The sequence below is a fragment of the Eschrichtius robustus genome, chromosome 3 (assembly GCF_028021215.1).
Source record: "Eschrichtius robustus isolate mEscRob2 chromosome 3, mEscRob2.pri, whole genome shotgun sequence".
NCBI classification, from domain to species: domain Eukaryota; kingdom Metazoa; phylum Chordata; class Mammalia; order Artiodactyla; family Eschrichtiidae; genus Eschrichtius; species Eschrichtius robustus.
Window position 1 is genome coordinate 44,921,007 of NC_090826.1, and position 12,653 is coordinate 44,933,659.

The 12,653-nt window shown below is 41.8% G+C and overlaps 1 protein-coding gene and 1 long non-coding RNA gene across 14 annotated transcripts in view; one reads left to right on the forward strand and one right to left on the reverse strand.

Moving 5' to 3' along the window:
- The first annotated feature begins 586 nt into the window (after nt 1-586).
- On the forward strand, nt 587-1,783 carry LOC137762272 (uncharacterized). Its single transcript, XR_011073533.1, has 2 exons — nt 587-771; nt 1,413-1,783. It is a non-coding gene; the product is annotated as an uncharacterized lncRNA (long non-coding RNA).
- Nucleotides 1,784-3,719: 1,936 nt separating this feature from the next.
- The window catches only part of LRP8 (LDL receptor related protein 8), a 78,132-nt gene continuing 69,198 nt past the window's right edge, over nt 3,720-12,653 (reverse strand). For 8 of the 13 annotated variants that reach the window (XM_068539912.1, XM_068539911.1, XM_068539910.1 and 5 more), the window contains 4 exons: nt 12,335-12,403; nt 8,556-8,728; nt 7,440-7,616; nt 3,720-5,237 (listed from right to left, as the gene is read on the reverse strand). In XM_068539912.1, coding sequence (XP_068396013.1) covers nt 5,199-5,237; nt 7,440-7,616; nt 8,556-8,728; nt 12,335-12,403 — 458 coding nt within the window. In that variant the 3' untranslated portion in view covers nt 3,720-5,198. The remainder of the gene's footprint in view (nt 5,238-7,439; nt 7,617-8,555; nt 8,729-12,334; nt 12,404-12,653) is intronic. The other 5 variants (XM_068539915.1, XM_068539909.1, XM_068539907.1 and 2 more) reach the window with 2 other exon arrangements.

Consider the following 12,653-nt stretch of genomic DNA (forward strand, 5'->3'; position numbering starts at 1 on the left):
GAGATTAAGATGTAGCCAGAGAGGTAGGGGAAAAACCAGGAGTATGGTGTCAATGTAAGCCAAAATAAGAGTATTTCAAGACAGGAGTGCCAACAGTGTTACATACTGCTTCCAGGTCAAGGAAGATAAGGACTGAAAATATTTACAAGGTTTATAATCAAGGAAGTCCTGGGTGACCTTGGTAAAAGCAACCTCATTGGCATGGGAGTTAGAGGCAGAGCGAAAATATTGGGATACAAATGGAAAAATGTGTTGTGGAAGCACAGAATTACCTAACCCTATGAGTTAGGTCTGAGTCTGAGAGAATAGAGAAGGCTTCCTAAGGAGAGTACTCAAGGACAAATAGGAGTTAGCCAGATGAAGAGGCAGAAAAGGAAAATCGAGGCAGAGAACACCACATGTGCTACACGTACTTTGGGGGCACTAAACATAACTATTGACTCTGGGCAGTTTCTTCACTCATATTTCTCACCTCTAAAATGGGAATTATAATATTGATAGTCTTTCTCTCACAATATCATTCACTCCCCCCCTCATTAAAGCATCACAGTACTTTCAGATTTTAAAAAAATGAATTTAATCTCTCTCTAGAAACAGTGCACTGATTTTACAAATGTCCACATTTGGTTTTCAGTTCACCAAGATGATGTTGGTACAACTAGTGAGATGCAGCACACCACCCTTTGCCTCTGGAAGAGAAACCAGACTGCAAAGGGGACTGAGTACAGAAGCTAACGGAACTCAGAAGGACAAGACAAAAAAGCATAAATGGTTAGTGTGACCCAACATTCTAACATGCCTGTTACATCAAATATGGTCACTTGGGGGTGTTCGGAGGAAGACAAACAAGGAATGTTCATTTGTGTACAATGTGATGGAGTTTGCAAACCAGGAGCTCACCCCACATCAACAACAGCTTGTATAGAACAAAATGCTATTTTAAAACACATGGTTTGTACAGATATTTGTTTTCTGTTGTAATTTTTGTAAAAAAGTATCAAAACCTTCATGTCTTTAAATATATATATACATATACAGGTGGCTTTTTAAAATTACTTTTTACAGCACAAAGTGTTTGCAAATGCAGAGGATTTCTGCTGATTCTTGACTATGCACATGGTGCATAGCCTGAATGAACAAAGCTTCCTGATTTCTTATATTAACTGAAAATTTGAAGCTGTAATTCCTCCACCTCTAAGTTCTCCATATCCTGAAAATCCCCAATACCCTAAAAATAGTGTGAGAAGATTCTGATACTCTATCTTCATGCATTGCCGGGAAGAGAAATTATTTACTCTGAAGCATTTAACTGATAACTCATTTATATTTTGTGAAATGATGAGTGTATAGCAGGAGTGAGGGAGTGGTGTAGAGAGGCTCACATTCCTGTGCTCTCTCCCCATTCCCCCTAGCACCCGACTGGACAGTGCTTGGGGTCCCCTCTGCAGACCCCACGTCTTCAAAATTTCCAGTTTTCTTTTTCACCGTTGAGGAAATCCCAGAGGCTCTTGACAACATGGAATCCTTCTGTGAAAATCCCACTGCCCTTCTATCAGTCTTCATTGACCGTATCAAAAAACTTCAACTCAAATATGTGAAAAGCAGTCACTGTTTCCCTTTGGCCACAGGAAAGCTTGAGAGTGAAGACTGTCATGTCTGCAAAGTGCTGGCAACACATTCTGATCAATTTTCCATGATGCACTTGGTGCCTTATACACAGTAAATGACCAAGAAATGTTTCATTAATTGAATCAGAAATTAAATAGAAGTATTCTACATAGTGCTTACACTGAACCTGTCTTTCCATCCAGCCTCATTTCTTGCTAAGTCTCCCTTGAGCCTTTTGCTCATTACAATGAATTACATGCAGTTTCTTAAGATCCTCATGCTGTTTCATGCTTCTGTGTCTTAGCTCAGTGTGTCCTCTGCCTGAAGCAGCCTGGACACCCCTACTTAATTTCTAAGACTTAGCTTAGGGCCACTTTTCCTACAATGCCTTTCTTGACCCCATTCTTACACCTTTGTAAACGAATAGTACCCCAAAAAATATCTATTCCTTTTTTTTGTTTGTTTCCACATGTCTTCCTCTAATTGCTACTGTGAGTTCTGTCAGGACAGAAAGCATATGACTGACCTGTACATCTGCAGTACCTGGCGCTTACTTGGTACCTAGCAAATGGTTTCAGTGGATGAATATACATATTGCAATCACACAGAATTGGAGGGATGAAAAGTACTTATTGCTATACATTTAAATACGATCTCATTCTGAGGTTACAGTTTACCTCAATCTGTTTTATATGTAATCATGCTATCAAGAGTAAATAAATAAAATTTTAGTTTTCCCCATTTCTGGAAGAATATTTCTGCCAGTGCTTTCAAAATTCCACCAGAAAGATAGGCCATAAGATAGGTAGCAGGTTTGATACAATGTTCGGGCAGCCCAAAGTAGTCTGGAAAAGGAAAGCGAGGAAAAGGGCTGGGACTAGTTTCTTTTACACACATAAAAAAATGTCTGATAAATTTTCTGCCCTTCAGGCCTTATCTCTAAGCTTCCTTCCAGCTCTATAGTCCAATGACTCTGTGATCCATTATTGGCTGTAGGTATATGATGACGCAGGGGCAAAAGGCAACAGAAGTGCAACTGTACCTCAAGATGCATCCAAGAATAGAGAAGAATGAACCTGACTCCTCAGATTTCATCTTATTTACTGCCATCCAACACATGAGTATTCCACAGTTTTTTGTAGGTTGCTTCCATAACTGCCTCTTCCAAACTGCAGTTGTAGCATATTCAGGAAACATGGATGTCTCTTAGAAAGTTGTGTTTCATCATCATTTTGAGATCTCAGGCTGAATCACTGACCCTATTCGTTATTTTTTTCTGTGAAGGACAGGATCTGACTAAAAGTTTAGAAACTGCCATTAGTCACTATTATCATTTCCCCAGGAAATTCTATTTCTTTGGAGGCAGGTTACAGAAAAAGTTGCTTGTTTTGTGTAAATTTCAGTGTTTTTCACTTTCATGATTTTTCTTCAGTCAAAAATAATTTTACTTTCCATTCTTGAAAGAATAGTAGTAAGTGATTAAGCTCTGTAGGAGTTGGCCACCTGTTCTTAAAATTCTGTTTGGTTTTGGTCATTCAAGGTCAATTGCATGTACCCTCTCAATGAATGTTTCAGGACTATCAACACAGGTATATCATGAAGAAACTGCTTGCTTATGCAAAGCTTAGTGCCCAGGCTCCAGAATACAGTTATTTTCTCAGAAGACAGGAGACCATGAGTGATGTAGAGAAAGGTCCTAGGAACAGGGTGACAGAACCCCAGAACGTCTGCCTGGAAATTCAGAGGGTATCAAGCTGGTGAGACATCCAAGCTTCACAGAGTTGGGGGCAGCTGGGGAGTAGAAGGGGAGGAATTTGCTTAAAAGTGTCAAGTTCCAGGTATGTTAAGGTTAGATACATGTCCTCTGCTCCTATTTAAACCAAACACTTCCATGTCACACATTATCCCTGGTTGTCCAGTGGGAGTTAAGTGGCAGAACAGCAGATTTAAGACCACACCTTGGATAAGAGCCAACGGGGACTGAATTCCTTCTGGGACTGTAGGATTATCTTTTCAATGGTAGACCCCACAAAAAGAAAAGTGCACTTCTCCCTGCCTCCCCCAAGGCCCAGGAAAAGCAAAGTAAGTGTCCACAATGAAAAAAAAATCTATACATATACCCAGAGTTTCTCCTTTTATTTACAAAGCAGTAAACCAAATCCCTGTGTGAACATATATATCCAATATACTGTAGTATTGTGTACGCCGTTTCCCCCTCAAACAGGACTTTAGGTTTGGCCACTTTTTCTAATTTAAGCCAAATATTAGTTTCATCTATGTGAACACACGATGGTAACAAACCTATGTATCACTTTAACTTGTTTTCTCCACCTAAAGGAAATGGTGGAGAGTAAGGGGAAGGGAGAAATAGAGATGTAACAAAACCTATTCCTCCATCCTTATCCTCAACCCATAGCATACTCAGAGGTCAGTGCCTGAGCCAGTCCCAACAGTAAACTTGGGCTGTTCAAGAAACTTCTCCATTTAGCTCTCTATAAGTAAGGATGGCCCCCTCAGTGTGCTTCAGAGGAAACAGTGAATTCAACCCAAGTGTCCTAAAGGAAAATGAAGTTACTTGAAATGCTGAACTTTAAAACAAGTAGTAGCCGAGGTTCAGGCATGTTCTCACCTGCGCTCGCGGCAACTTTGGGTACTGTGTGAAGTCTGTACACTGCCTTTAGCCACAGAAGAGAAAGCCCAGGTAAGAACCGCAGTAGCCACGGGTGAGCTGAGGGGCTTTTCCTGACTGATTGGAATCCCAGGAACAGCCAGAGGCAGAAAAGATCTACCTCTCCCCACTGCATGTTTGCACAAACCATGGTATCTCTTTTCTGGTCCAAATTTCCAAAGGCTTCTCTGAAAACTACAGATAACCCTTCTTGTGGACTGTTTTAAAATATATTTATCATTATGTATCTGAACAACAGCCATAGGTGTGCCTCTTCTCTACAGATTTTTCTTTCTCACTCACATACACACATAAACATAAATGCACACAGAGTCCGGGTGGTAGGCCAACCATACCAAAAATAAATACTCTCACCTCTCTAAATTACTTATAGAACTAATCTTACTTTTGAGATATGTTAATAAATAATCTAAATGGGAGAGGGATTTGAAGTGTTTTCTTTTTTTTACTTATGATGATGGATAGCCACAAAGCATAATCATTCTATTTACAAAAAAACAAAACTCTGAAACCTAGAAAAGCCCCCCAAAACCAAATACCCTCTGTAAATATAATTTTTAAATGGTGAGTAAGCTACTGTACCATCGGCCCCATTTGGTTATGTACATCACGTTAGTCACTCAGCAGTAGCTATTCCATGAATTCCTCATGGGTAGTGCAACCAGTTAAAAAGTGTATAAAACATTATACATATAAAAACTCTCACATCCTTTGGATGTTTGCAGTTCATCATAACTTTGTGGTTACCTTTCCGCAATATAAATTAAAAAAAATTACACACGCACACACACACACAGACACACAGACTCATGTACAGAAACCCTTCCATCCAGGCATACACCATCCAGGGTGTAGTGCATGGGACTGAATTCCATGAGGCACGAAGGGAGTGGTCCCATCCTCAGGGCAGTCCATCATCTTCAAGGCTTAATGCCACTCGCTGGGGGAGACAGAGCAAAGAAATCATCATTAGACCCATTGGAGCTATTTATTGGATCACAAGATACCAGAAATTCTATTACTTTATAGGCAGTAGCTCACATATTCTTCAAGCTACCTCAGAAGACAGGTTTGTCATATTTATTTTACAGATGAGAAAACTGAGACTCAACGAGCTTAAACAGCATTTGTCCTGGATCATATAGCAAGCGGGTGAACTCAATTTGAACCCAGATCTGTATGAATCCAGAAATATTTTTCATTATTTTGTTCTGCCTCTGTAAAGAGGAGGGCTGCAGAGATCCAAACTTTCTCCATCCTCCCTTACAGGATTTTAGGTTTGCTCAACTTCAGTGGGTTAGCTTTGGCAAATGTTTAATCCCAGGCCATTAGCTACTTGTCTCTAGCATGCTAATCACAATCAGGAAGGTAATTGGCTGCACCCCTCCCAACTAATTATACAGAATTGGAAGGCAGTGGAGATCAATTAAGTTTAATCCCTCTTTCCCTCACCCCAACTTTCTAGTCATTAGATACTAGACTTCCCTCTGCCACAAATGGCTGACCACTAGATGGTAAGCCCACTAACCCTTGAGCCAGTCTATTCCATTGCGGACAGTGGACTTAAATTCTTTCCTATATTGTCATGAAATCTGCTCCTTTATATCTTCCGATGTTCCCTGATTCTCTTAGACTCAGAGAGTTCTACACAGACAACCCTTGAAATTTTCAGTGTTTGTGGTCCCTTCCCTTCCTTCTGAGTGTTTTCTTCTCCAGGCTACACATCTAGCTTCCTCCACCTGGTCCTGATATAATGCTGTGTCCCACTCTTCCATTTCCTGGATACCCTCCTTGGATAGACCCCATCGTTTCAAGATCTTTCTCATAGCTATATGAATTTGAGCTAACCACTTCACCTCTCTGAGCCTCAGTTTCATCATGTTAAATGGGAGTAATAATAGGACCTACCTCATAGGGTTGTTGGGAAATCAAATGGGATTATGTATGTAGAGTGCTTAATGTAGTGCCTAACACACATGGGGTCCAGAGTATTCTAAAGCAACCTCACCAGCATAAGATAGAACCAGACTAGCATTTTCCATCTCTGAACATTCTATAAACAATAAAAAGTAACTCCACTGCCTTTCAAATCATCTTTGGATTATTTGTGGTTTTGCATGAATGTCACGGCCTTGCTCCACTAGACTATCTTTTTCTAGTCTGTGACCCTCCCACTCTCCTCAAGATAGATCTCTAGGCCAAAGTCAGGTCCCAGCAGTGATGGTGGAGCTGCCTGAGAAGGGCTTTTGTGTACATACAGATAGGAGTTTGAATCCTGGTTCTAGCACTTCCTAGTTGTGATCCTAGGTAAGTTATTCAATTTCTCTGAGTCTCAGTTTCCTCATCTGCAAAATGGGCTAATAATATCAAGTATATAGGTTCCTGTAAAGACTAAACAAGAAAATACATGTAAAACACTGAGTAGTGTCTGATACACAGTAGGTTCTTACTAAATGTCAATTTCCTCACTCTCCTACTCTATTTCTCTGCAGTTGGCAGGAGCTTATTCTTCAGGCCTTAGATTCATCCGGAAGAGCTCCTCCTGAGTGGTTGTTTCCTTCTCTGGAAACAATGACACTTTACATGTGCAGAGTGCTTTATAACTCACAAAGCACTCTCACATGTGCTATCTCACTTGAACTTTATAAACTTAGGCAGCAGAGAGAATGGGGGTTATTATTCCCATTTTACAAATAAAAGTAATCAGAAAGAAGGGACTGAGATCACAGAACTGTGGAATAGTGAAACTGGGAGTCATCTCCACTCCAAGCTCAACATTTCTTCCACTGTGCCCCCTCTGATCTTTAAAAACTGGTTAAGCAACTGTCTGCTTGGATTGGCCAAGGTTAAGGATCCTCAAGGCCATCTGCTAACCCTCCTCACTTGCTCGACCTCATTTCCCACGTCTCCCCTTCATGAACAATTAGCTTCAGCAGCAATTCTGTCTGTCCTAACCCGTACTCAGTCGTTTCTTCCACATGCCATTTCCTTGGTCTGCAACTAACCCATCTTTCCTTTGCCCCGACACCCAGCTCACAGTTTGCAGCCTTCTAGAACCAGAAAGCCTTCTAGGATTGACTGCACCTGCCTGGTTCATGCCCTCACTCATCAGCCCCTCAGACTCAGAGTGGCACTGCCCTACCTTGCACTTGACGACAGGCAGCTCGGAAAGAGGGTTCTTCGGGAGTTGGTGCAGCTGTGACCTTGGTTCCCCCGGCAAGACAAAAAGCTCCTTGAGGGCAGGGGCTGGGTCTTCCATTTCTCTGGTCTCCCCAAGACAGGGCTCTGCCCACAGTGGGTGATCAAAGCTGCTGATCGCCTGACAGGGGGATGGACTGGATGACCTATGAGGTCACACCCAGCCCCGACTCTGCTATACAACCATGACATCTGCTCCAGCCACTCTGTGGTCCTTGATCCCCCAACAAGCCACGCCCTGTCGTGCCTCTCAGCCTTTGCACATGCTTCTTTCTGGAATGCCACTTTCCTCCTTCTCTACGTGGAAGACTGCTATGAATCTTCCAAGGACACAGTTCTTCTGTCACCTTTGTTGATGTTTCCATAGCATTGGTTCAACAAATACTTACTGGGAGCCAAATATGCTGTGCTAGGCACCAGGGAAACATTAATCAGACAATCCTGCCCCCAAGGAGCTCACGGTCTAGCGGGGAGACCAGTGAGTAAAAAGACAAGTAGACTATAGTGTGACAGGTGCTGTGATGGAGAGAGGTGGTGAGAGAACAGAGAAACCAGGGAAAGCTTCCTAGAAGAGGGGACCCTTGAGCTTCCACCATGGCACTCAGCACACAGCTGTTCAATAGCCAGTGACTCTCTAACTCCCCCACCAGCTCCCTGGGAGCAAGTACATCCCTTCTTTACTTTTGAACACTTGGTATCTTATGTGGTACTTGGCACATAACTGGTATACATTGTTCACTGAAATGAATGCATTTGAACTGAATGGCCACAGTTGCCTTTCTAGGCCAAAGGTTCTGAAAATGTATTCAGCACAAAGACAGGCCTCTTTACTCCAGGAGAGCCTCTAGGTACAAGGTGGTCCTGATACCCTTCTATCCCAACCACCTACCCCAGCATTCCTGTGTCCCCAGGGCCTAGAACAGTGCCGGGCACATGGTAGGTTCTTGATAAATGTCTGAAGGAGGGAAGGAGGGAGGGAGGGAGGGAAAGAAGGGAGGAAGGGAGGGAAGGAAGAAGGGAGGAAAGGAAGGAAGGAATTCTTCCAGCAAGGAACACTTACTGCTGGATAGACATGGCCAATCTGAGCAGCCCTCCCTATGTGGAGCTCATCCTCATCCTCTTCTTCTGTCGTTTTCCTGTATACAGGGTTGTCGAAATTCATGCTTTTGGTGTTCTTCCGCTTCCAGTTTCTCCAGATCAGGTAGCCACTCATGCACAGCAGGGCTATAACCACTGGAGGAAGAGACACGTTACAGTGGATCTCCAGCAGGCTCCAGCCCATTGCCCAGACATCAGTGCATTTCTCGCCACCTCTCCAACTTGACTGCCCCTTGTTCCCAGGCTCTGTTTCTGCATATTCTTTTTCTGCTGCTGGGAAGCCCTTCTTCTAGCTCTTCGTTCATTAACTACTCATCCTTCAAGATCCAGCTCAAATGTGAAGTCTTTCTCAACCTCTCATGGTAGAGTCAGTTGTTCCCTCATGTGTGTTCCCAGACTACAGTGTTGTACTTTATATATGTGTACCCCCAACTAGACTGAGCTCTTTGAAGGCAAGGACCGTGCCTTCTTTCTCTCACTGTGCCCAGTGCCCAGTAGCGAGTAGGTGCTCAGTAACATGCTGAGTGAGTGAGTGAATTTCTTCACCACACTCTTGCCCTAATACTGCTACTTCCCTGGATTTCTCTAAGAAACCATTCTCTCCCAATATTGGAGGGTGGAGGGAGGGGTGGGGTGCGGTGCTTCTTTCCAAAGCTGGGGCTCTGCAAGAAGAGGAGCATCTCTAGAAGGGGACACAGCAGGGAAACACAGGCTCTGAGTTAAAATAAATGGATATATTAATGAGTAAAGGAGGAATTTCTCAGATAGAGCCAGGAGAAAATGGGGCAAGCAGCTTCACAAGATAGTAAGCAGTCACCCTGAGCATTCAAGTGGAGGCTGGGTGATAGCTATCCAGGATGCTATAGAGGGGGTTTCTACAATACTTTGGTAAGATTATAATAATCGATAATAATTGATATACATAAAGATAAGAACAGGGCAAGGATGCCTGTTATCGCTGCTAGAATTTGTTGTCCCAGAGATCTAGCTATGCAGTAAGACCGAATAAAGAATTGAAGGGCACACATGGGAAAGGGAGAAATCAGACTGTCATTAACAGATATTGTATGCTTGGAAAATCTTAGAAAAGCATATGAAAAACTATTAGAAATGATTTTAGTTCACCAAGAATCAACATAAAAAAATCAATAGCTTTCTTATTAATCAGCAATAACCAATTAGAAAATGGATGGAATAAGAACACATTTGTAATAGCCCAACAAAAAACTATAATACTTGGGATAACCCAATAAGGAATGTGCAAGTCCTATGTGACCTATACAATTCTACTGAAGGCCATAAAAGAAGGCTCAAATAAATAGAGAGATATGTCATGTTCCTTGATGGGAAGGTTCAATGTTGTAAAAATGTAAATTCTCTCCACATCAATTTATATACCCAAGGCATAAGATTCCATCATAAGTTTTATAGAATTAACAAGATGATTCTAAAGTTCACTTAGAAGAGAAATTGAATAAAAATAGCTAAGAAAATGTTCCAAGAATAATAATACCCTATTAGACGTTAAAATATATCATAAAGTTGTGTTTCGAGTGTATAGGAATAGTATATAGGAATTGGTGGAGAATAAACAGCCTAAAAGCAGATCAAAGTATGTATAGGCATATAGTTTACAATAAAGATGACAATTCAAGTCAGAAGGAAAAGATGGACTATTCAATAATGGTCTTGTGAAAACTAGACAAGCATGTAGAAAAAAATACTTAAATCTCTACCTCTTGCTGCATTCTAAATTCCAAATGGATTAATAATTGAATACTAAAAAATGCTTAAAATAGTAGAAAAATATATATAGAGATATTTTAATAATTTAGAATGAGGCAGACCTTCCTAAGCAAGACACAAAGCCCAGAAGTCATAATGTAGGATATTAACAGAGATGATACTTAAAAATTTTTAATTTATGCATGGCAAAAGAGACCATAAACAGATTTTAAAAATCAAGTGGCAGGATGGGAGAAATGATTTGTAACATATATTACAAAGGTTTAACATTAATTATGTATAAATATTTCTACAAATAAGTAAGAATAAGACAAGGAACCAATAGAAAAATAAGAAAAGACTGTGAATAGGCAATTCATAAAGGATGAAATGTAAATGGCCAATACGCTTGTGAAAAGATACTCTGCCTCCCAGGGAAATATCAGGGAAAGAATATTCATCTTTCACCCCTCAGATTAGCAGAAGTTTAAAATAATGATTCTATTAGGGCAGTTACATCAGGGAAACAGCATACACATGCCCTTCTATGGAGCAGAGTATGGCAGGAGAGGAGCTGATTTCTCTTTCACTAAACAAGGCTGAGTATTTTCCACTCTACTCAAAATGAGCCTGGAATAGTCTCACCATCATCTTTACTAATAAAGCATTTCAAGGCCAATTCAAATGCCACCTTCTTTAGAAGGGCCACTCCCTCTCCTCCACAGAGCATCGGGTCTCTATTATAGCACCTTATAATATGTAGTAACACCTCTCTTGTATCACCTTTTTTCTGATTAAGTCTGATTAAAAAGTGAAAGCTCTTAAAGTCTTTTATCTTTTTCTTCCCTGGATCCTTGGCACCTCGCACAGTCCCCTGGATGGTGTTGAAGTTTTTAAAACATTCACTCGCTAACTCACCACCATATTGGGGATTCTTAGGATAAAAGGGCCAAGTCCTTATCCTTGAGGTACTACACATGGGCAAGTAAGGGAGATAAACCGATGAACGGACGATCGCAATTCAAAGATCCGACCAAGAGAAGAGACTGGTATGAGAGATAGGATGTGCAGGATACTAAGTGAATATCAGGGTAAGAGAGAATGAATCAGCCCACATGGCTCTCTGTGAGGTTTAACCAAATGTTATATTCTGGCCATATTCCAAATCCACCCCACTCCCGCCCTCCCGTGCCATTTCCCATTCCTGGCTTTACCCATGCTATCATCACTTGCTTGGGTTGCTCTTGATCCTTCTTCACTTGGCTGATTTGGCTCAAATAACTTTTCCACTAGGAACCCTCCCCTGTCTGCTTCCCTCCTCTCCCAATTCCAAGGTAAGTGCCTCCTCAGCACTTCTACTGAACTGCATATGGCTTCATTTTAGGACTTACCATGTCAGTATCAAATTATCTGTGTTATGTGTGTCTCTCCAACAAGTCTATAAACTTTTGGAGGACAAGAACCATGTCTAACTTATTTTTAATCACCTTCCCTCCCCTTATCACAGAATCTGGTACATCATAGCTGCTTGATAAATGTTTGTTGAAAACGAATCAGAAAGAAAGCAAGATAGCACGATCTATTAAAGGAATGGCAAGCAGCTCTACGAATTTTTTTAAATGTATGTTTTTTCTACTGATTAATTCGACAAATACTTTATTTCCTCCCATGTGCCAGACACCGCTAGGAGCTGGGGAGAGTGGCGAGCAAGAGAGACACCAGACCTGTCCCCATGGAGCCTACAGTTTGGCTTCACATGGCTGGTGTGTAGAGTATCAGTGAGGGGTAGTGGGGGAAATATGTGGATAGTTGTCTGGGGCCAGGTCCTGAAGAGCCTTGTGTGCCAAGCTAAGAAACCAAACTAAATCAGGACTGGGAGGTGAGCAGGAAGGCGGCCAGGGCAGAAAAAGTCAATGAGAGAGGTCCGTGTGCTAAGTGCTCTATTCTTCTAGTGCTTTTACCCAGACCCTGGGCAGGGTCTCTCTTTTCTCACCAGTGACTTGGGGCCACACTCACCCATAGGCACAATGATCCCAATGACAGCAGCAGTGACTGTTGAGCCCATCTTGCCACTTTCATTCCCATCTGCAAAACACAAACATTTGCAGAACAATGCTCCATCACTGTGAGTCCCAAGTCCTTGCTGGCCTCAAGCAGTAAAAACGACCCAACTGCTTCTTGCCCCCGTTCCAAAATGATGATCCTGGCTACTGCTTAATAATTTAGTCTTTCCAGATCTTATCAGGACAGAGGTCATCTCCATTTCACAGATGAGGAAACTGAGTCTTCTTGGGGTTTTGGGGACTCACAGAGAAGTGGCAGAGCTGGGATTCAA